Source organism: Neoarius graeffei, chromosome 14, assembly GCF_027579695.1.
Source record: "Neoarius graeffei isolate fNeoGra1 chromosome 14, fNeoGra1.pri, whole genome shotgun sequence".
Lineage (NCBI taxonomy): Eukaryota > Metazoa > Chordata > Actinopteri > Siluriformes > Ariidae > Neoarius > Neoarius graeffei.
This window is the reverse complement of record NC_083582.1, coordinates 57,855,028-57,878,178: the sequence shown is the minus strand read 5'-3', so window position 1 is coordinate 57,878,178 and position 23,151 is coordinate 57,855,028. Positions and strand designations below refer to the sequence as shown.

Genomic DNA, 23,151 nt, shown 5'->3' with positions numbered 1-23,151 from the left:
GTAATGTAATGCAGTGTAATGTGTGGCAGCCATGGCCCAATGAGGAAAGGCCTAACGGGGCAGCCATGGCCTAATGGTTCGGGTGTTGATCTTTGGATCACATGCTAGCAGGTTTGAATCCCAATACCCTGTTAAGACCTGTAAGTCGCTTTGGATAAAAGCATCAGCTAAAGTGTGTGTGTGTGTGTGTGTGTGTCAGAGAGAGGAGGTGTTGGCGGAGTTCCTGAGTAAGAAAGAGGAGGTAGTTCAGAATATTCTATTGGCCGACAATAGGGTTGGGCGGTATCCAAATTTTGATACCTTTAAACTGTCTCTGTGTTTTCCCGGGGTATACGGTATTACCGAGAAAAAAATATTTTGTTTCGGCCTACTGTGTAACGTGCGCCTATGCCTCAAATGTACTATTTAAAAGCAGCATAGCGAATTGTGTGCATTGTGGTATGGATTAAGCAGCAAAGCGAATTTTGTGCATTGATGAATGGATTAAGAGATATTTCAAAGCATCACGCAACTCTTCCTTCATCTTGAAAATAGCATTCAACTGTCGTTTACACATGTCTGCGTTGAAACGCATTTGCAGCACTATTTCACCTACTCCATCAAAAAAAAGTACACGATGAGCAGGATCATACCCTTTCAAGCATGGGAAATAAAAGAATCAACCAACACCCAAGTCCGTTTAGACTGCGCGATAAACCATATTCTTCAGCGCAAATGAGGCGAACCTAATTCAAATGCGTGATAGCTGCACAAGGCAAAATCATATGGGCCCACGTCATGCCATGGCGGGGAAATTAATAATCAAATGGCCTTACCTTGCTTAAAACGTTGTCTTGATCACATAACTCCTTACAATTATTCCACTTAAATCCATACGGTTTAACACACCCAACAAAGATAGCAAGCGCATTGCTAATTCCCACCAGAAACCTAACAGTTTACGCTACGATGTTTTCTTCCGTTTCTTCAGTAGATGACATTTCAAACGTTTATTACCCACATCCCAAATGTCATACGTTATATTATTTTACCTTGTTGTTACTCATGTAACCTACTCAAAACACAACTCATTGGAGAGATCTCATGGAAGTGGAGTACCCCAGGCTATGGTGTGCCTTAGGGGACATATTAGATTTTTCGTTTGGTTTGAAACCAAAATACTGCCACACTGCCGATGTTGTATTTTTTTTTTTTGCCACTAACTCGTTATCTTGACTTGCCATCTTTCAACCGCGGTCTCAGTCTCTCTCTTTTTTTTTTTAATAGATAGGACAGTATAGAGAGACAGGAAATGAGCGGGGGAGAGAGAGACGGGATCGGGAAATAACCTCGGGTCGGAATCGAACCCGGGTCCCCGGATTTATGGTACGGTGCCTTAGCCATCTGAGCCATGACACCCCCGGTCTCAGGCTCTTGCGAAGCTTTCTGTCAGACCCCAAATGTCACGCAGGGTTGTCATGGTAATGACATAAACAACCCTGCACGCGATGAGAACTTCTTTAGGAAATTGATAGAATTAGTGAAAATACGATCACACAGTTATTCGGGATGATCTTCAATTTATTATTTTATATTATGACCTCATGTACTCCATATTTATTTAGATATTATATATTTTTTTAAAATGACGGTAATGAGACCGATACCGTTGGTACTTTTGGATACCTCGGGATACCTTCTTACCGTAATACCGCCCAACCCTAGCCGACAACAGCATCTCACACGCTCAGAAGGAGCTCAAAGGTGAGTGTGTATGATTGTGTGCATGGTTGTATATCTGTTTTGTACTGTGTGTCTATAATGTCTGTGTTTGTATATACTGTATGTGTTTGCATAGTGTGTGTGTGTGTGTGTGTGTGTGTGTGTGTGTGTGTGTGTAAATGAGCGATGTGTGTGTGTAAATGTGTGTGTGTGTGCAGAGGAGCAGCAAAAGGTGGAGAAGGAGGCGCGGCATGTGCGTTGTGTGCGGGAGGATAAGAGGAGGTGCGAGGAGCAGTTCAGGACTCAGAAGCGCAGCTTCCACACACACATTGCGCAGCTGCAGCTCAAGATGGAGCGCGAGCAGGAGAGGGCTCAGGAACAGCAACAGCGAGTCATCGCCGCCAAGCTGCAGGTGAGTCATGAGTCACTTACAGTATACGAATCATCGTGTCAAGCTAGAGGTGAGTCATGAGTCAGTTACGGTATACGAGTCATCGTGTCAAGCTATAGGTGAGTCATGAGTCAGTTATGGTCAAGCTGCAGGTGAGTCATGAGTCACTTATGGTATACGAGTCATTGCCGCCAAGCTGCAGGTGAGTCATGAGTCACTTACGGTATACGAGTCATCGCTGCCAAGCGGTAGGTGAGTCATGAGTCAGTTACGGTATACGAGTCATCATGTCAAGCTAGAGGTGAGTCATGAGTCGGTTACGGTATACGAGTCATCGTGTCAAGCTAGAGGTGAGTCATGAGTCAGTTATGGTCAAGCTGCAGGTGAGTCATGAGTCACTTACGGTATACAAGTCATCATGTCAAGCTAGAGGTGAGTCATGAGTCAGTTACGGTATACGAGTCATCGCGTCAAGCTATAGGTGAGTCATGAGTCAGTTACGGTCAAGCTATAGGTGAGTCATGAGTCAGTTACGGTATACGAGTCATCGTGTCAAGCTGCAGGTGAGTCATGAGTCAGTTACGGTGTACGAGTCATCATGTCAAGCTAGAGGTGAGTCATGAGTCAGTTACGGTATACGAGTCATCGTGTCAAGCTATAGGTGAGTCATGAGTCAGTTACGGTCAAGCTATAGGTGAGTCATGAGTCAGTTACGGTATACGAGTCATCGTGTCAAGCTGCAGGTGAGTCATGAGTCAGTTACGGTGTACGAGTCATCGCCAAAAAGCTGCAGGTGAGTCATGAGTCAGTTACGGTATACGAGTCATCGTGTCAAGCTATAGGTGAGTCATGAGTCAGTTACGGTCAAGCTATAGGTGAGTCATGAGTCAGTTACGGTATACGAGTCATCGTGTCAAGCTGTAGGTGAGTTATGAGTCAGTTACGGTATACGAATCATTGCCGCCAAGCTGCAGGTGAGTCATGAGTCAGTTACGGTATACGAGTCATCGTGTCAAGCTACAGGTGAGTCATGAGTCAGTTACGGTCAAGCTATAGGTGAGTCATGAATCAGTTACGGTATACGAGTCATTGCCGCCAAACTGCAGAAGTCATGAGTCAGTTACGGTATACGAGTCATTGCCGCCAAGCTGCAGGTGAGTCATGAGTCAGTTTACGGTCAAGCTATAGGTGAGTCATGAGTCAGTTACTGTATACGAGTCATCGCCGCCAAGCTGCAGGTGAGTCATGAGTCACTTGCGGTATAAGAGTCATCGCCGCCAACCTGCAGAAGTCATGATTCAGTTACGGTATAGAAGTCATCGCTGCCAAGCGGTAGGTGAGTTATGAAGTCAGTTACGGTATACAAGTCATTGCTGCCAAGCTGCAGGTGAGTCAAGAGTCAGTTACGGTATATGAGTCATCGTGTCAAGCTGTAAGTGAGTCATGAGTCACTTACGGTATACGAGTCATTGTGTCAAGCTACAGGTGAGTCATGAGTCAGTTACGGTATACCATTCATCGCCAAAAAGCTGCAGAAGTCATGAGTCAGTTATGGTATACAAGTCATTGCCGCCAAGCTGCAGGTGAGTCATGAGTCAGTTACGGTATATGAGTCATCGTGTCAAGCTACAGATGAGTCATGAATCAGTTAAGGTATACGAATCATTGCCGCCAAGCTGCAGGTGAGTCATGAGTCAGTTACGGTCAAGCTATAGGTGAGTCATGAGTCAGTTACTGTATACGAGTCATCGCCGCCAAGCTGCAGGTGAGTCATGAGTCACTTGCGGTATAAGAGTCATCGCCGCCAAACTGCAGAAGTCATGATTCAGTTACGGTATAGAAGTCATCGCTGCCAAGCGGTAGGTGAGTTATGAAGTCAGTTACGGTATACGAGTCATCGTGTCAAGCTATAGACCCTTTTCAGTCACGTGACCTTCGTAAACGCGACCACCATTTTGGACATGTAGCAGACTTCGGCTCGAATTGGTTTGAATGCGAGGAAGGCGACAAACGGAGAACATACAAGAAAAAGGAGCGAGATGCAGAAAACACCTTCGCTATCCAGTGACGTAGGGCATTTACAGGGCGAGCAGAGGGAGAAATAACAACAGTAATGACACATTAGCAACGTCGTACAGAAATAACAGTTTATGGCACAGACCCTTTCGGTTCTCGCTCATCTAGCTGCTACAATGACTGCTTAGATTGCAACAATAATACCTAACACACATTTAAGTATCCGTCGTAAAGACGTGAAACTCGTCGAGTGACGAGTGTGTTCACTGATAAGCTAACACAATCTAAAAGTAGACATACCATCACACTGCCCTGGCGCTGTGTACAGTTTACCTTCTATGGTTTGTGCACTCGCTATTTGCCATTACTTTCTCCAACCGCTGTTAGAGATTACAGGGAACGGCCTGGATTTAAGAGACAAATACATGTTCCTCTTGTTTTGAACACTTAGCCCATGTTTACATTAGACCGTATCAGCGGATCATCAGATTAACGTTTTTAAAAGCGATTAGTGTGCACACAGCAACACCAATACACGATTCGTCTGCACACAGCAACACCAATACACGGATACGCTCGGCTCCGCAGGCATCCTGCGCTCCAAATCACTCCGCCCTGAACAGCGAGTGCCCTCTGGAGGGTGCGCACTCCGGCCCTGCGCAGCTCACACAGCGCGCGAGTGAAGTGCACGAGCCACGATTCGGGACTGAGCCGCTGTGTGTGTGATCCCAGCGCAGATCACTTACCACTCGCAAGTGGAAGGATGGCAAGCCTAAAGACAATCGTTTTTTTTTTTTTTTTGTTACATAGTCAAGAGAGGTGTCGGATCACTGGATCCAGTGTAAATAGCTGCCGGAGCCAACGCCCGAGGTTCTGGAGCGCGCTCCGGCTTGCTCCCCCTCAAATTAAGCGCTGTTTGTAGAACACTGCCTCTGATCTGTCCTACAGTCTACCAACAGCAAAGGAACACAACGCTAGCTAATGTCATTAGCTAATAGCTACTACAGAAGAACAAAGAGGTTACAATGGGTTATTTTAGCCTATTTGGTTACACACTCGCCGCCACAGAATGTTAACAGCAATGTAATGCCTTTTCTGGCTAATTTTATTCGTCTTACCTCCAACAAAGTGGTCACTCCACAAGCGCTGGTATGCCGAGGGCTGCCAATCTGTTAATGGCCGCTATCCATCTTCTCCGTCGGGATCCGATAAAATGATAACCCTTGCCTTGTTTGTTGATGGTTACTACATCCAGGTGCACAACAATATAGTGGCATGATGGAAGTCTTGCTGAAAATAAACACTTTCTTTGCTGCCGTTCCTCAATGCTGGCTGTGGTAAACTACTGGTAGTACACGTCCAAAATGGCGGCCGCGTTTGTCGTGACGTCACGTGAAAAGGGTCCATAGGTGAGTCATGAGTCAGTTACGGTATAAGAGTCATCATGTCAAGCTATAGGTGAGTCATGAGTCAGTTACGGTATAAGAGTCATCATGTCAAGCTGTAGGTGAGTTATGAGTCAGTTACGGTCAAGCTATAGGTGAGTCATGAGTCAGTTACGGTATACGAGTCATCGTGTCAAGCTACAGGTGAGTCATGAGTCAGTTACGGTATACGAGTCATCGCTGCCAAGCGGTAGGTGAGTTATGAAGTCAGTTACGGTATACGAGTCATCGTGTCAAGCTGCAGGTGAGTCATGAGTCAGTTATGGTATACGAGTCATCGTGTCAAGCTAGAGGTGAGTCATGAGTCAGTTACGGTATACGAGTCATCGCTGCTAAGCTGTAGGTGAGTTATGAAGTCAGTTACGGTATACGAGTCATTGCCGCCAAACTGCAGGTGAGCCATGAGCAGTGTTGGGCATGTTACTTTGAAAAAGTAATTACTTATAGTTACTAGTTACTTCTCCAAAGCAATAACTGAGTTAGTAACTGAGTTACTCCACCAAGTTCAAGGTTCAAGGTTACTTTACTGTCAATTCCTTCTATATAATTCACATTACACAGAGGATTTGAAATTGCGTTTCACCAGATGTGCAACTTAAATACTAAACAATATACATACAATATGCACTAACTATACATATGCAATTTAACTAAAAACAATAAACATTTTGTACACAACACACAACTCAACAGAACACACACACAGACACACACAAGGTGCAGGTAAGGTTAGGAGCAGTAAGGAAGGCGCAGGTGATAAAGTGCAAGTGGCATTTTTAAATGTTCATGGCATTTTTGAAATGTTCATGGGATCTTCAGTGTGTTGATGAGCCTGATGGCTTGTGGGAAGAAGCTGTTGCTCAGTCTTGTTGTGCGGCACTGCATACTGTATGCGGGTAACACTTCCCAGATGGTAGGAGAGAGAACAGCTTGTGTGCTGGATGTGTGGTGTCTTTGATGATGTTGAAGGCCCTCTTGGAACAGTGTGAGTTGTAGAAGTCCTGAATGGCTGGTTGTGGTGATCTGATGATCTTTTCTGCAGTCCTCACCACCCTCTGTAGTGCCTTCTTGTCTGCCGCAGAGCAGCTGCTGTGCCAGACAGAGAGACTGCTGGTCAGAATGCTCTCAATGGCACCCCTGAAAAGTACCAGAAAAGTAACTAATGACCAGGTAAAGTAACTATTGCATACAGAAAGAAAATTCATACAAACAAAATGGGCCACTGCTATCCAAGATGCAGTTATGAGTCATGAGTTGCTGTATACAAGTCATTGCTGCCAAGGTGGTATATGAGTCGCCAAACTGCTTATGGTATATGAGTCACCTGTGCAGAGGCCTACAGGTAAGTCATGAGTCACTTATGGTATATGAGTCACCTGTGCAGAGGCCTACAGGTAAGTCATGACTTTTAAACAAGTTAATCAGCACAGAGAAATCCCTCTATCCTACTAATCAGGGCAGAAGACTTTGAGACCTCTGTGTGTGTGTGTGTGTGTGTGTGTGTGTGTGTGTATGTAGGAGAGGAAGGAGGCTCTTGAGGAGCAGTCTAAGGAGCGTGTGTGTGTGATAATGACGTGTGTGTGTGTGTAGGAGAGGAAGGAGGCTCTTGAGGAGCAGTCTAAGGAGTGTGTGTGTGTGATAATGACGTGTGTGTTGTAACAACCTCTGCCTTTGAAAATGTCATAGTTGTTTTCTGAAGTTTATTCCTGTCGAAGCATTCTGGCAGATTTCTCTGGTCTTTCAGTGTAATGCCTAGATCAACCACATATTGGAGTGGCGCTGTTGTGCTAAATGGCCTCCCCACTTTTGTATAAAGACGAAGAAGATGCCGGTTTAATGGTGAAGCTAAGTATCCAGTTAGATGTCTCTGGAGAACTTTCCCCGTGTGTTTTTTTTTTTTTTTTTTTGTCGCCAGTTGTCACGATGCCGTTGTCCTGGGGCCAACCGCTTCTCTGGGGATTATGCAGTATTTAAAAAAAAAACTAACCGATAATTCTGTTGTCTGCCTGGAATACGGATTATACCAGAGGAGGAAAGTTGTTGCTTGCTGCTGAAATCCTGGACTGGAGTAAGCTATGCTACGGATTTGGTAGGCTTTTTGACACTGACTGGCGTTAACACTGACTATTTTTCTTCATTTTTATTGTTGCTCCGTCTTTGAAGAGTTGACTTGCGGGGGGGGGGGGGGGGTTGAGTAATTTCTACTGATTGTGGATGTAAAGACTGTGTCTGTGTGGAATGACTGTGTTTATTATGAAATGGATTTTTGGGTGAAGGACTGAATTGTATTGCTGTGAACTGGACGAACTTTTGGGTGAACTGAACAATATATTGCAAGCGTGAAATTGGGTTGCTTGCTGAGTATTCTTTCCTTGTTTATGTATTATCATTGTGTGTTGTCTTGCAAATTTCTGAATTGTTGATAAAAAAAAAGGGTACATGTGCATTTCCTGCTATTTAAGCTGTATGCATTCATACATGTAATCTTGTGACGGTTTTCCGACCTGATGTGACTGAAACTCACTTTCTAAAAAAAAAATTATTGGCAGTTTTAAGCTGCCTGGCACCCTGGCAAACTTTTAATATGGGAAAACCGTTACATAAAATGGCACCCCAGATAATTTAACCCACTTGGTGAAGGAAATTATATTGCAATGTTTATTTTTTTAGTTTACCAGCACTATTCTGTATATTTCAGTATATTACTTTTTATTCAGTGGCTATCTCAGTGAGTAGCATGCCCAAATGGCTTCCAAAATGGGGTCTGTCACTCAAAGCAGCCAAGTTGCAGCTCAAGCCCCACAATTTCAGGGCTCTATTGTGCCACCTATTTTGTATCAGTTACCTATTGTTCAACACTCATCTACTGCTCATCATCCATCTGCGTTTCAATTACCATCCACTACTCACCATGTACTCCGGGCCCCTATACCTACCTCCCTATCTTCTATTCCAGCTTTAGAAAAACAAACCATTCAACCGCCACTTTCTCAACAATCACCGCTTGTAGCTGGAGCAACTGTTGGGAATGGTCGCTATGCTACCAATCACTCTGTTGTGGATATGGAATTGCTGGATGAGCATGATACATCGATGCACTTTACAACTTTGGCCTTACCTACGTCTCAGCACTCTTCTACTGTTAACTTCCCTGCAGCACAAAACTCTCTTTTTCGAATTTCAGTGTACAATTGCTTTTGGATGCATGTACACAACAAATTGCGAACATGTCTGCAAAAGTGGCCGAGGAGATGAAACAGCAACTGGATTATGTAAGGACAGAAATTACAGCAACCTTGAATTGGCATCTGAAACACCATCATACTGAAGTTCTTAAAGACTTTAATATGGTGCTTGCACCTTTATCCACATCATTACAGGAGATTCACTCAGGCCTTCATGATTGTTCGAGACACTATCAATGAATGCGAGTTCCTGGAGCCCCCTGCAGGCTAACCTTGGGCACTGTACACAACGCCTGGAAGGGTTGGCCCTGGATATTGCTCAGCTCAAGTCTACAATTAAAATAGGGGAAAAAACGCATGTGTCAGTGCAGACAAATTTTTCCGCACCATGTATATTCACAACGGATGACCAATCACCAGGGAGTCAGCCCCTACAGTCTACCATGCATTTATTTCCTTCATGTTGCCCTTCTGATGACTCCATCACAACTAAGGCACCGCGAGGGCCTTATGTTGGGAAGAAACCAATTAAAATTCAATTCCCTTGTTTTGGAAGAACAGAAGACACCTCAGATCCGCTATTGTATCTTGAAAAGTGCCATGATTATTTGGCTTTACATCCCCTTTCTGATGGGGAATTGCTTGCCACACTGAGGAATGTCCTACATGGAACTGCAAGAGATTGGTGGGATGTTGCTAGGGTCGAGATTGCAACGTGGAGAGTTTTTGAGCGCAAATTTTTGTCTGCATTTCTCTCGGAGGATTATGAGGATGAACTTGCAGAGAGAGTGCAAACCCATATTCAACGGGATGATGAGACTATTCGAGACTTTGCCTATATGTATCGTGCATTGTGTAAGCGTTGGAAGCCCGCAATTGGGGAGCAGGAAATCATTAAGTTGATCCTAAAAAACATTAACCCTCAATTTGCGAGTCAGTTGCGAAGTAACGGTGTTAAATCGGTGGATGACTTGGTCCGCCTGGGACAACAACTAGAGAGAGACAAGGAAAATCAGCGACAATATGAGCAAAAGGTTCAGTCTGCTCGTCAGCCCAGGTTACATAACCTTGTACCGAGTTTGCCACCCACGGCTAAATCATCCCAGCCCTTCTGTTGGTGGTGTAAAGGGACACACTCCCCTGTCTCTTGTTCCCAAATGATTCCTAGTCATAAAAAGTCTTTTAAGTCCCCTCCACCCCAACCTGGCCCGAGTGCTCCTGACACGCAAACTGCTGTTTCAGTGGGTCACGACAGTATCACAGATGACTCCCCTCCATCTGGGGCTTGGACTATGCCGTTGCAGTTAACGGTCCCATTGACAATTGGATCCTGGAAGGGCCCGGCAATTCTGGACACTGGGTCATCCTATACCCTGCTTAATGAAAAGCTGTGGCTTAATGTGCGTAAGCCAGGTGATGAGCTCAAACCGTGGATGACAGGCCCTATTTATCTGGCAGATGGTGGTGCCCGTGAACCCCTGGGGTGGGGTGAAGTGGAATTGATGGTGCAGTCTGTTCCAGTTACTCTGCCGGTGGCAGTTCTCAGTGCACAGACACTTGCTTTTCCTGCTGTCTTTGGGCTGGATTATATTTTCTTTACTGGCCTGCAAGTGGATGTCAGGAACAATGTGTACTGGTTTGAACATCATGAAAGGTTTCCCTTTCAGAGGGAGGGCGCCTCACTCAAAGGGTGGCACCCCTCCGTTGCACTCTTTTCAGCCATGGCACCATATCCTTTGTTTGCTGATGAAACGGATCTACTTAGCATTGCCTGCCGTGACGCTTGTCTTGAAGGGGGGGAGAGACAACAGCTAATGTCGCAGTTGAATCAGAACCGTGATGTCTGTACCAATGCTTTGGGTCAAACCAATGTGCTAAGCCACAAAATTTACGTCACGCAAAACATTCCAATTAGGCAAAAGCCTTACCGTGTTTCTCCGGTGAAACAAAAAATCATGGAAGACCTCATTAGGGAAATGTTGGAGGCAGGTGTCATTGAGCCTTCATCTTCGGCATGGGCGTCACCGGTAGTTCTAATACCCAAGAAGACTGGTGGATACCGATTCTGTGTGGATTACAGAAAATTGAATTCAGTCACTCACACCGATGCCTATCCCATCCCAACAATCCAGGAAATTCTTGAGTCCCTTAGTGGAGCGGTGGTCTTTTCCACTCTTGACCTCAACAGCGGGTATTGGCAAGTCCGAATGGATGGAAGTTCTCAGGATAAAACGGCCTTCATAGCCCGCTGTGGTCTCTACCATTTTAAGGTTATGCCTTTTGGACTCAAGAACGCCCCGGCTAGCTTCCAGCGATTTAATGGAGAGAGTGTTGGGTGAACTGCGAGGGAAAATATGCTTTGTTTACCTGGATGATATAATAATATACTCACCCTCCATAGAGCAGCATTTTTTGGACATCCAGGCTGTCCTTGATAAACTGCGAGAAGCCCACCTCACAGTGAATATGAAAAAAACTCACTTTTTCCGTCCCTCTTTGAAGTTTCTTGGGCATGTAGTGTCTTCAACTGGCATCGCCGTTGATCCTGCCAAGACCCAGGCTGTCCAGGAATTTCCTGTTCCTAGGAACCTGAAAGAACTTCAGAGGTTTCTTGGAATGGCTGGTTGGTACCATCGTTTTGTACCCAATTTTTCACAGCTTGCAGAGCCTTTAAATGCACTTAAGAGGAAGGGCGTGAAATTTTTCTGGACCCCCCAGTGCCAGGCCTCCTTTGATGCCCTAAAACAGCATCTGGTCTCTCCACCCATCCTGGGTCACCCCAACCTCAGTCTGCCATTCACTGTGTATACTGATGCAAGCGATGTTGGTCTGGGGGGCGTGCTTGTGCAGCGCACAGGATTAGGAACGGAAGAGATCTTGGCCTTTGCTAGCCGAGCCTTAAATGCAGCTGAACTTAATTACTCAGCCACGGAAAAGGAGTGTTTGGCAGTGGTATGGGCCCTTGAAAAGTGGAGATATTATCTGAAGGGCAGACATTTCATTGTGGTAACGGATCATTCATTTCTCATCTGGGTCTTTAAGACCCAAAAACCAAGCACCCGTCTCATTCGTTGGGCTCTGAGACTGCAAGAATTCTCCTTCACTGTGGAATACTGGAAAGGAAAGTATAACACCGTACCTGATGCCCTCTCCAGAGCTCCAGTTACACAGCTTGAGCTAACTGCCCTGACATGCGCTGCAGTCAGTCCTGCAGTGAAGAAGGACCGAGAGGAGCTGCCTATAACTGATGTCCTTTGGCGAGCCCAACAAACTGATCCAGAGATCATGAAAGTTTATGATGAAATCTCGACCTCTGGGGATGTGGCTGTTAGCCGTGCCACAAGATTTACTATCATTGAGGATAAAGTGTTCCGGGTGGTCACCTTACCTCACAAAACACTGTACCAAGCCTACATTCCAGAGGGCCTTAGACTCCAGCTCCTTGAGTTTTTTCATGCAAACCCCTTGTCTGGCCACTTGGGGCAGTTCAAGACCTGCAAACGACTACAGGCTCTGGCGTATTGGCCCAATCTTAGTGTTGAGGTGAAAAAGTTTGTCCAAGATTGCCACATCTGTCAGCTGTACAAACCTGAATGTAGGCGCCCCTGTGGAAAACTTGAGCAAACCGTTGTCAGCCGGCCCTGGGAGATGTTAGGTGTGGACTTGATGGGTCCTTTACCCAGGAGTTCAGCCAACAATATCCACCTAGTGGTTTTTGTGGACTACTACTCCCGTTGGGTGTAGTTTTTCCCTCTTCGTGCCGCCACAGCAGAGACGGTGTCTCGGGTTCTTATCAAAGATATTTTGACTCGCTGGGGCGTTCCGGACTACATTCTGTCAGACCAAGGGTCTCAATTTGTCTCTGACCTTTTCCAAAATGTCTGCCGTCAGTGGGGATTTCTGCACAAAATGACAACGGCATATCATCCCCAGACCAACATGACGGAGAGAGTAAATCGCACATTAAAGACCATGATCTCCTCTTATGTCGGCAACCACCACAAGCAATGGGATAAACATCTCCATGAATTTCGTTTTGCATTAAACACTGCAGTTAGTGAGTCTACAGGAGTGACCCCTGCAGAAGCGAACCTCAATCGGCTACTCCATGGACCCCTGGATATGTTGTTGCAGCCTCTGGGAAGCAGCACTCCTGCATGTCCTCCGGATAATCCAATCTATAAAAAGGTTGCAGAAATGAGCCAGATGAAAAGCTATGTGGATCAGAAGCTAATTAAGGCTCGGGAGAAACAAAAGGCTCATTATGATAAATCTAGGAGGGATGTGCTCTATGAGGAACAGGATCGAGTCTGGATGCGTTCACATCCCTATTCCAAGGCAGAAAAAGCCTTCTCTGCCAAATTAGCACCCAAATGGCAAGGACCTTATCGCATTGTAAGGCGATTAAGCCCTCTCAACTATGAGATTATTTTGGAAGAAACTGGTGAAGATCTCAGAGTGATGCATGTGTCCCGCTTGAAACCTTGTTATCCTACTGCTAAAGAAATGGAAAAAAATCAGCGAACCAAATTGTTGCAGCTCTTTATGGAAGAAAGTGAGGACGAAGAGTTTCTTGGATTCAATTCCACTTAAGTTGATGATGTTAAAGATTCTTTTCAACTAGGTCCTCCTCTCTCTAAGTTTGCTGATCCTATGACAAAAAATTCTCTTACTGACAGGAAACGGGTATGGGAAATTCTTGCGGAGAGCAGTGACGATGAAGACTTTTGGGGATTTCTGAGCGAGGACCTTGATTAACACGCCTTACCATATGGTGCGCCTTTTTCCAGGAGGGGAGGAATGTAACAACCTCTGCCTTTGAAAATGTCATAGTTGTTTTCTGAAGTTTATTCCTGTCGAAGCATTCTGGCAGATTTCTCTGGTCTTTCAGTGTAATGCCTAGATCAACCACATATTGGAGTGGCGCTGTTGCGCTAAATGGCCTCCCCACTTTTGTATAAAGACGAAGATGATGCCGGTTTAATGGTGAAGCTAAGTATCCAGTTAGATGTCTCTGGAGAACTTTCCCCGTGTGTTTTTTTTTTTTTTTTTATTTTGTCGCCAGTTGTCACGATGCCGTTGTCCTGGGGCCAACCGCTTCTCTGGGGATTATGCAGTATTAAAAAAAAAACTAACCGATAATTCTGTTGTCTGCCTGGAATACGGATTATACCAGAGGAGGAAAGTTGTTGCTTGCTGCTGAAATCCTGGACTGGAGTAAGCTATGCTACGGATTTGGTAGGCTTTTTGACACTGACTGGCGTTAACACTGACTATTTTTCTTCATTTTTATTGTTGCTCCGTCTTTGAAGAGTTGACTTGCGGGGGGGGGGGGGGGGGGGTTTGAGTAATTTCTACTGATTGTGGATGTAAAGACTGTGTCTGTGTGGAATGACTGTGTTTATTATGAAATGGATTTTTGGGTGAAGGACTGAATTGTATTGCTGTGAACTGGACGAACTTTTGGGTGAACTGAACAATATATTGCAAGCGTGAAATTGGGTTGCTTGCTGAGTATTCTTTCCTTGTTTATGTATTATCATTGTGTGTTGTCTTGCAAATTTCTGAATTGTTGATAAAAAAAAAGGGTACATGTGCATTTCCTGCTATTTAAGCTGTATGCATTCATACATGTAATCTTGTGACGGTTTTCCGACCTGATGTGACTGAAACTCACCTTCTAAAAAAAAAATTATTGGCAGTTTTAAGCTGCCTGGCACCCCGGCAAACTTTTAATACGGGAAAACCGTTACAGTGTGTGTGTGATAATGACGTGTGTGTGTGTGTGTGTGCAGGAGAGGAGGGAGGCTCTTGAGGAGCAGTGTGAGGAGCGTGTGTGTGTGTGTGTTCTGGAGAGGGAGCTGGAGGCCTTGCAGAGGGAGGCGGAGCGACAGAAGGAGACACAGAGCTCCTCCCTGTCATTCGTCAACGACACCATCTGCAACGCTGCTGACCTCTTCCTGCCTGGAGTGGGAAAACTACTCCGCTGACGCGAGCACACACACACACACACACACACACAGTGCTATGGAGATTTTTGCATGTGTTTTATACATGGATATATGGACATTCCTGTAGTTTTGGAATATATTTGTTTTAGAGAAACCCGTTTTTTTATCATTTCGTGCTCCGTTTTAATGTTTTGCATGTAAAGTATTTTAGACGAACCTGTGGTCTATTTTAATGACCGACACTTTCAGTGTCAATACAATAAACCTTTTAAAAATGGGATGGGTTTTTTTTGCATTCATTCCATTCTCTCTCTCTCTCCCTCTGTCACTCACGCGCGTGCGCGCACACACGCCTGTTGTGCCATATCAAATATCTTGTTATATTGCTTCATAGAGGGTGAATGTATACACATTGTAAAGTATGTGCTTATTATGTGACGTATTATGTGATATTTAAAATAAAGTAAAATTCACAGACATCATTTTGTTGTTTCACCATCAGTTCTCAAACTGCCATCCATTCTTATGATAATGCACACGCACAATTCACTGGGCATTCCTGTGCATTTACTTTCAACGGCTGCCTGCACTCATTTTCAGTGACAGTTGCAGGTCTCAGTGTAAATTTGAGACATCAGTTTGATATCTTAAATCTATGTAGAGATATAATCACATCCAAACGTTGGGGAAGGCCCGTTGAAAGTGAATGGAAGCTCGTGCAACATTCCAGAGAGCCGTATAATAAAAACATGCCGTTGTATTCTCACCATCTGTTCTCAAACTTACATTCGCTCTTGTCCAAACAGTGCTTACAACAGGAATTACACCATTGAGTTATGAACAATAAAATGGTTTTCGCAAATTATATTAACATTTTAACAAACAATGGATTTTAATAAACACCTTAACTGCTACAATTAGACTTATTTGAAGGGTGCATACATTTTAGACACCCTGGCTGAATGCAGTCCTGCAAGTGTGTGCTATAGGCTTATGTCAAATACAGTCAGTGCCATAGGGCTACACTCTCTCTCTGTCTCTCTCTCTGTGTGAAGTCATTACTCCTTCAGTCCTGTGTGTGAGCGAGTCCAGCGCCACAGAGTGTGGAGTTCACCTTACTTGCCTTGGGCACTCTGGCTGTTTTGCAAATAGACTTCCTGAATCAGTCTCACAACACGCCCAGAAATAAGCACACTCGCACGCACACACACTCTTTTACTCAAAGTTGTTTTTCCCCTAGCCAAGAACAAGTGATTGGCCGTTGACGATTTCATAGCCACCAGCCAATCCTCGCGCACATGACGAGGGCTCCAAAGTGAAAGCAACCCAGCTGCCTTTTCTGGGAAGTCAGCGATCTTCTTCTCACTTTGCCAACATCGCCGGTCTATGGTCTGCTGCGGTTACAACGCGTATAACACATAAAAAGTAACGACAGGTGCACTACTTCACGCGGGGCTCCGGCACGCCTTGGTCGGATCTCGTCGAGGAGGATACCGAAGCGAGCAAGGTGAGATTTTCGTGATTTACTTCCGGGGCACAGGAAGGCTGACGGGCGTTTGGAAGGTAGGCTACAGTACAGCATGTGCTGTTGCTTTTCAGGGGGTGCTGCGGTCTTCTGTAATCTCTTTATTCTCTTACGTGGTGTGCGCATTGGCGACGTAAACATAAATGTTTTCTTCGTAACAGCGGATTTCTGTTTTATTTTGCTGTTTTATTTGCTTTCTGTTACTGAGCTTAGTAAAGCGTGTCATTAAGGGCGATAGTTGCCATGGGCAAGTAAGTGGACCCGGCGATTGCAATCAAACTATTACATGTTTATAGTTAAAATGAATTTGGTGCGGATTATTAGATGTCTACAATAAACACAAGGCAGACTGGCTTGGAATAATAACTTTGGAATGAACAACCAGTTCCCACGAGAGGTAAATGACTGAAGGAAAGTTCTATAGCCTTAACTAAAGTAGAACCGGGTGCACAGAACAAGCGAGTGGTCATTCACAAATTGTCCGAAGAAGATTTGTACAAATGCTCAACCACACCGCGGCTGTTTGATTAGACTTTGTAGGAAGTGATCTGATTGATTCAATCACTTCCACTAAAGTCTGACCTAATCACCGCTGACCCAACAACATACTTTCAAATTGTCACATGACCTGAGAATCCGAACCATGAACTCGGGGAAAGGAAAGCACAGGGCCGTCATTAATCAGAACATTGAGGAATTCACTGGACCAACATTCCCAGAATCATTATAATCTCACCAGTCATCAAGGGGTAAATAAACTAAGCAGTATGTCAATTGTTTGCCATTCCTGACTACCTAGCATATAAAGAAGGATATCTAAATTAGACAGTATTCACTCTGATGTCTCTGATGTGTTTCCATGGTATCTTTGTATGCTGTGCTACTACTTTTTCCCTGGAATAAACAGGGAATTATTACCTTTTTCTGGAATAAAAAATGAAAATATTGCCTTGAGAAGACGTCCTTCTATCTACAACTTCTACTGTTAGTCATTTTTATACCTCTGAATGACAAATGCACCTTGTCTACCCCCCCGAAACACCTCTTTCTAAACAGGGTATTGGACGTGTTCTCTCTCTCTCTCTCACACACACACACATTTCCACTACTAAGTAGTGGAAAATGCAAATATTGTCACATGGCCAGCATCTTTCATTGTGTGTATTCTCGTTTTTTTTGTCACATTATGAAGGTTAGATGACAACAATTTCATAATTGTCATTGACGAAAGTAACATTGGTGTTGTCGTGTGCGTGTGTTTGTGTGTGTGTGTAGAATGCCAAGGGATATGCAGGAGCCAGTGTGTCTGGTGGACAATGGGCCAGATGGGGAAATGGCTGTCCAGCAGGGGGCGCTGCAGATCCTGGAGCAGATCCAGCAGCCAGTGGTGGTTGTGGCCGTGGTGGGGCTCTACCGCACGGGGAAGTCCTACCTCATGAACCGCCTGGCCGGGAAACAGACAGGTAGCAACACACACACACAGGGAAGTCCTACCTCATGAACCGCCTGGCCGGGAAACAGACAGGTAGCAACACACACACACACATAGACACACACTGGGTGAAAACTGCCATATCCGTGACTGTAGGCAGCAGTAAATGTCCATGGTCGTGCCCACACAGTGGTGCGCCCCAATACTGAGCGGTGTCACAGTGGTGCGCCCCAATGCTGAGCGGTGTCTCAGTGGTGCACCCCAATACTGAGCGGTGTCACACCCCAATACTGAGCGGTGTCACACAGTGGTGTGCCCCAATACTGAGCGGTGTCACAGTGGTGCGCCCCAATACTGAGTGGTGTCTCAGTGGTGCGCCCAATACTGAGCCGTGTCTCTTTTCCTCGCTTAAGGCTCGTGTGTGCCGTTTCCCCAGTCTCTTTGTCTTGTGAATGTTTTGAAGCAATCTTGAATGAAGAGAAATTGGAGACTAAAACCAATTCATTTGGGACCATTTCAATTTCGTGACAACAGAGCCCTGAGTCTCACCTCATTTCTTGACTGAATATTTTGAACTGACAACACACAACCATTCATTCTCATATGTCCTTAAATTTGCGCGTTTACCAGCCATATTTTCAAATTTTCTCACACACAGACACACACACACACACACACACACACACACAGGCATATCTGATGGACATGTGATAAAAACACAGGTGTGTGTGAGAACTGAGCTCCTGGTGTGTAATGGATGCTTCTCTTGACCCCTCAGGCTTTGCCCTGGGCAGCACCATCGAGTCCAAAACCAAAGGAATATGGATGTGGTGTGTACCTCACCCCAGGAAACCAGGTGTGTATTTACACACACACACACACACTTCCAGACTTAAACCCACATTCAGTGTTTTCTCTCCCTCAGAACACACACACTCAACTCAGCCCTCTGTATCGTGCGTGCGTGCGTGTGTGTGTGTGTGTGTGTGTGTGCGCGTGCGCACGTGTGTGTGGTTCCTTACAGGACACACTCTGGTGCTGCTGGACACTGAGGGACTGGGGGACGTGGACAAGGTGACATTTTACACACAGACACACACACACACACTAGTACACATATTTGTTTTGTGTCCGCTGATTGTGTCAGCTTATTTTGTATTTGTGTGTGTGTGTGTGTTTCCCATGCCAGGGCGACTCCAAGCACGACACCCAGATCTTCTCTCTGGCTGTTCTGCTGAGCAGCACTCTGGTCTACAACAGCAGAGGCACCATCGACAACAGAGCAGTGGAGGAACTGCAGTATCCTTACACACACACACACTAGCACATACTAAGACACGCACACACAAAAGAAGACACAAGAATACGCATGGTAAACCTTAACCAAAGATTCTAAATAGGTAACCAAGGTAAAGCATTCTACGTGTGGTGTGGTGTGGTTCACCTTAACCTTCTGCAGATACGTCACGGAACTGGCTGAGCACATCAAGGTGAAGGCCACGGATAAAAGAGGCGACGATTCTGAGTTTGTTAAGATTTTTCCGTCGTTCATCTGGGCTGTGAGAGACTTCACCCTGGAGAGGAAGATCGATGGGCAAGATGCAACCGAAGACGAATACTTGGACTTCGCCCTGAAGCTGAAACTTGGTATTGTTATTCTAGAAAACTGAACAAATGAGAGGGAATGTAGTGTGTGCGTGTGTGTGTATATGATTTCATGCTGGTGTTAAAACTTTCTCCCCCGAGACTTTTAAGCAACACTGTAAAAATGTTATCCAATATACCTTTTTCTGTTCTGATGTCCCTCTAAAGGCAGCAGTAAAAAAGTGGAAGATTACAACCTTCCTCGAGAGTGCATCCGTAAATACTTCCCATCTCGGAAGTGTTTCACCTTTCCGTTCCCAACCGACCCGGAAAACGTGATCCACCTGGAGACTCTGGCTCTGTCTGACCTGAAACCAGCATTCCTGGACGTCACAGAGCGGTTCTGCTCCTATGTGTTCGAGCAAAGCCAAGTCAAGCAGCTGAAGGATGGACACTTGGTTGACAGCAGAGGTAAGGGTTGGTAGTAATACAAGTAGTGTTATATCACAGTTGGCTGATGCGTTTTATCCAAGGCGACTTACAGTTACAATACATTACAGGTCATTGGTTACAGCTGGAGCAATGTGGGCTTAGGTGCCTTGCTCAAGGGCACTTCAGGCATGGTATGGGGATGGTATGGGATTCAAACCTGCAGCCTTATGATTGCAAGGCCACAGGCTCCAGCAACAATGGCCGCTGTTTGGGCCTGTGGGGGCACACACAAAGTACAGTCATTACATTTTTTACATTACACTTAGCTGAGCCTTTAAAGGGTTTTGTTTAGCCATTATAAGGGTGGGATTTGAACCTGCAACCCACCAAACTAAAGGCACTAGGCTGGCCCAGTAGTAATAGTAGTAGTAGTAGTAGTGGAAAAAGAAGACAGGACAGTGTTGTAGGTTCAAATCCCACCCTAACCAGTAGGTAATGGCTTACGGTATCCAAGACGTTATCAGTTTATGTATTGTACCTATTATAGAGTGTGAGCTTGAAAGATTTGGTGCAAATCTGTCCACCCGTTTTAAAATTAATTATAAAAAGTCATCCATTTTGAAAGCCGGCCATATTGAAAGCCTTTTCCTCCGTAGTCTAATCAGTTCATGTACCTATTGTAGAGTGCTACCACACAACATTTGGGGCATATCACAAAATTTGGTGCAAATCCATGCACACTTTAAAAAGTTATGGGGCAAACAAAAAGTCGGCCATCTTGAAAGCCTTGGCCTCCATAATATAATCAGTTCATCTACCTATTATAGAGTGTTACCACACAAAATGTGGTGTAAATCCACCCACCCTTTCAGAGGTTATCGCAAAATATCTGCGGCGGCGGAAACGGCCAGGGCGAAACCATAATATCCCCGATGCACCGCGTTTCGGGGATATAAAAAGTGTCAGCTAAGTGTAATGTTTGTCTCTCTTGCCTGCTGGTAGTATTGAAGTTGTATGTTACGTTTGTCCCTCTTGGCTACCTCTAATCTTTGACCGTCTGGTTTAATTGTATGTTGTGTCTGCCCGTAGTATTTGGCCATCTGGCAAAGTCATTTGCTGTGTTTGTCCCTCTTGGCTACCTGTAGTGTTCAGCCATTTGGTGAGGTCGTACGTGGACACCATATCCAGTGGGGGCATCCCGTGTCTGGAGAACGCTGTGATCGCCATGGCGCAGATCGAGAACGAGGCGGCGGTGCGCGAGGGTCTGGAGATGTACGAGTCGGGCATGGAGCAGCTGAGGATTTACTTCCCCGTCTACCTGAAGGACCTCAACCTGGAGCACGAGCGACTCAACACGGTCGCCGTGGAGATCTTCATGAAGCGCTCCTTCAAAGATGACCAGGGGGACCACCTCAAGAATCTAGAGGTAATCTAGTACACAACATCAAGACTCCAGAGGTGCTTCATGACGTGGAGGGAAACACATCCTTCCTACTGGTAACTGTGGGATTCGAACCTGCAACCCTCTGATCTAAAGACGACCTCCTTAACCATTAGGCCATAGCTCAAAACATAATCATCAGGACTAGAGGTAACTAGATGTACAGCATAGCGGTACAGGGTGTGAATAATAATAATAATAATAGTAATAAATGTAAAATATATATTATGTTTTGTCCATGCCTTTTTAGGAAACCAGAAGTAAGGAGTTTGGTGAAACATTTCATCCCGTTGTTAACGTCTCTAGTGCAGTATCTTGTTAGAATAGAAGATCATTGGTAATACCACACTAGAGCTTACATAGACCATAGGTTGTAGAGCCACTACAGAGCAACACCTGCAGACTCTTGACGTAGGTAGTATCATCACCTGGCTAGCATATCACTGGAGTGGCTATGGCCGACTGATTAGCGAGTAGGTCTTTAGAGTGGAGGGTTGCAGGTTCAAATCCCATCATTAGCATGGCTGAAGTGCCCTTGAGCAAGATACTGAACCCCAGGCTGTAACTAATACCCTGTCAGCTAAGTGTAATGTATTTGTGTCATTTTTTAACTTAGTTTTTATTGAACATAGCAATCAAATTACATAGAGGCAAGACTCAAGACATACTTATACAAAAGAAGGATTATTTAAGTAAATATCTAATAGAGAGGATGGGGGGGGGGTTTCTTGCTCGTTATTGTCCTCAAGACAGTAATAGAAAAGCTGGGAACCATCTTCTCAGCATTTTTTCTTTCTGAAGTCTTAAGATGTGTTATTCCCTCCATTCTATAAAGTTACCATACAAGGATGCCAGTCTTGACGTATGCACAGATCCTAAAAGACAAAGGAGTCACATATGAAATTGTGAAGCGTTGACACTATGTAGTACTCTGGAGGTACAGTACTTCACCACCTCAAGACTGTAGATGTCAGGACATGAGGACGTCAACAGGCTGTCAAGAAAACACGGCTCGTATGGTCTTAGTCTGGCCACGCCTCCTGCAGCTGAGTGAAGAGACGACTCTGAGTTCCGTGTGTGTGTGTGTGTGTGTGCGCACTTCAGGAGTCCATCAATGGTGTGTTTAGCAGCTTCGTGCAGCAGAACGAGCAGACGTCAGCGCGCCTGTGTGAGGAGATCCTCGCTGGTCTGTCTGAGGGACTCAGGAGCAAACTGCAACAGGGAGTCTACACCACCGTGGGAGGCTACCAGCTCTTCAGCCAGGACGTGGAGGACATCGTACACAAATACACCTGCCAAACCCGCGGAGGAGTCAAGGTGACACCGTCTAGAATCATACCAACACTGTGTGTGCGTGTGCTTACAAATAATGTGTATGTACATTGTGTGTACATATTGTATGTATGTGTGCATATTTAAAAATAATGTGTGTGTGTTTTCACGTTCCAGGCTGAGGAGGTGCTGGATGAGTTTCTGCGGCAGGGGAAGGAGGAGTCCGCTTTCATCCTGCATGCTGATCAAACCCTAGGACAGAAGGACAGAGAGATCTGGGGTGAGTCTGTGTGTGTGTGTGTGTGTGTGTGTGTGCAGGAGAGGAAGGAGGCTCTTGAGGAGCAGTCTAAGGAGCGTGTGTGTGTGATAATGACGTGTGTGTGTGTGTGTAGAGGAGCGTGAGCGCGGCATGCTCCTCGAGCAGGAGGTGCGAGCTGGGGAGGAGCATCTATAACGTGTGTGTGTGTGTAGAGGAGCGTGAGCGCGGCGTGCTCCTCGAGCAGGAGGTGCGAGCTGGGGAGGAGCGTCACCGGCGGCTGGAGGAGAAGATGGAGGCGGAGAAGAGGAGTAACGAGGAGCGCGTCAGACTCCTCCTCGTCAAGATGGAGGACGACATGGAGCAGCAGCGCAAGGAGAACCAGCGCGCCATGGACGCCAAGCTACGGGAACAGGTGTGTGCGTGTGTGTGTGTAACGTGTGTGTCTAATGTGTGCATGTGCAACGTGTGTGTTTGTGTAACCTGTGCATGTGTAACGTGTGTGTGTGTGTATGTGTGT

At 45.5% G+C, this 23,151-nt stretch overlaps 2 protein-coding genes across 8 annotated transcripts in view; both read left to right on the top strand.

The window, feature by feature from the left end:
• The window catches only part of LOC132898492 (guanylate-binding protein 1-like), a 53,098-nt gene that overhangs the window by 29,031 nt on the left and 916 nt on the right, over positions 1 to 23,151 (top strand). For 3 of the 7 annotated variants that reach the window (XM_060940152.1, XM_060940147.1, XM_060940146.1), the window contains 11 exons: positions 1,920 to 2,113; positions 17,490 to 17,677; positions 18,425 to 18,502; positions 18,671 to 18,720; positions 18,836 to 18,945; positions 19,106 to 19,293; positions 19,459 to 19,701; positions 20,808 to 21,088; positions 22,208 to 22,420; positions 22,553 to 22,655; positions 22,847 to 23,046. In XM_060940152.1, coding sequence (XP_060796135.1) covers positions 1,920 to 2,113; positions 17,490 to 17,677; positions 18,425 to 18,502; positions 18,671 to 18,720; positions 18,836 to 18,945; positions 19,106 to 19,293; positions 19,459 to 19,701; positions 20,808 to 21,088; positions 22,208 to 22,420; positions 22,553 to 22,655; positions 22,847 to 23,046 — 1,848 coding nt within the window. Of the gene's footprint in view, positions 1 to 1,919; positions 2,114 to 2,135; positions 3,858 to 13,819; positions 13,977 to 15,839; positions 16,197 to 17,489; positions 17,678 to 18,424; positions 18,503 to 18,670; positions 18,721 to 18,835; positions 18,946 to 19,105; positions 19,294 to 19,458; positions 19,702 to 20,807; positions 21,089 to 22,207; positions 22,421 to 22,552; positions 22,656 to 22,767; positions 23,047 to 23,151 lie in introns of those variants that run through there. The other 4 variants (XM_060940148.1, XM_060940150.1, XM_060940151.1 and 1 more) reach the window with 4 other exon arrangements.
• On the top strand, positions 7,738 to 11,083 carry LOC132898493 (uncharacterized). Its single transcript, XM_060940153.1, has one exon. It carries the CDS (start codon positions 8,975 to 8,977, stop codon positions 11,075 to 11,077), a length of 2,103 nt encoding a protein of 700 aa, XP_060796136.1. The 5' UTR covers positions 7,738 to 8,974; the 3' UTR covers positions 11,078 to 11,083.

Bases quoted from the DNA above. Each gene is read 5' to 3' on its own strand.
- LOC132898493 (XM_060940153.1), top strand. From the start codon at position 8,975: ATGAATGCGAGTTCCTGGAGCCCCCTGCAGGCTAACCTTGGGCACTGT.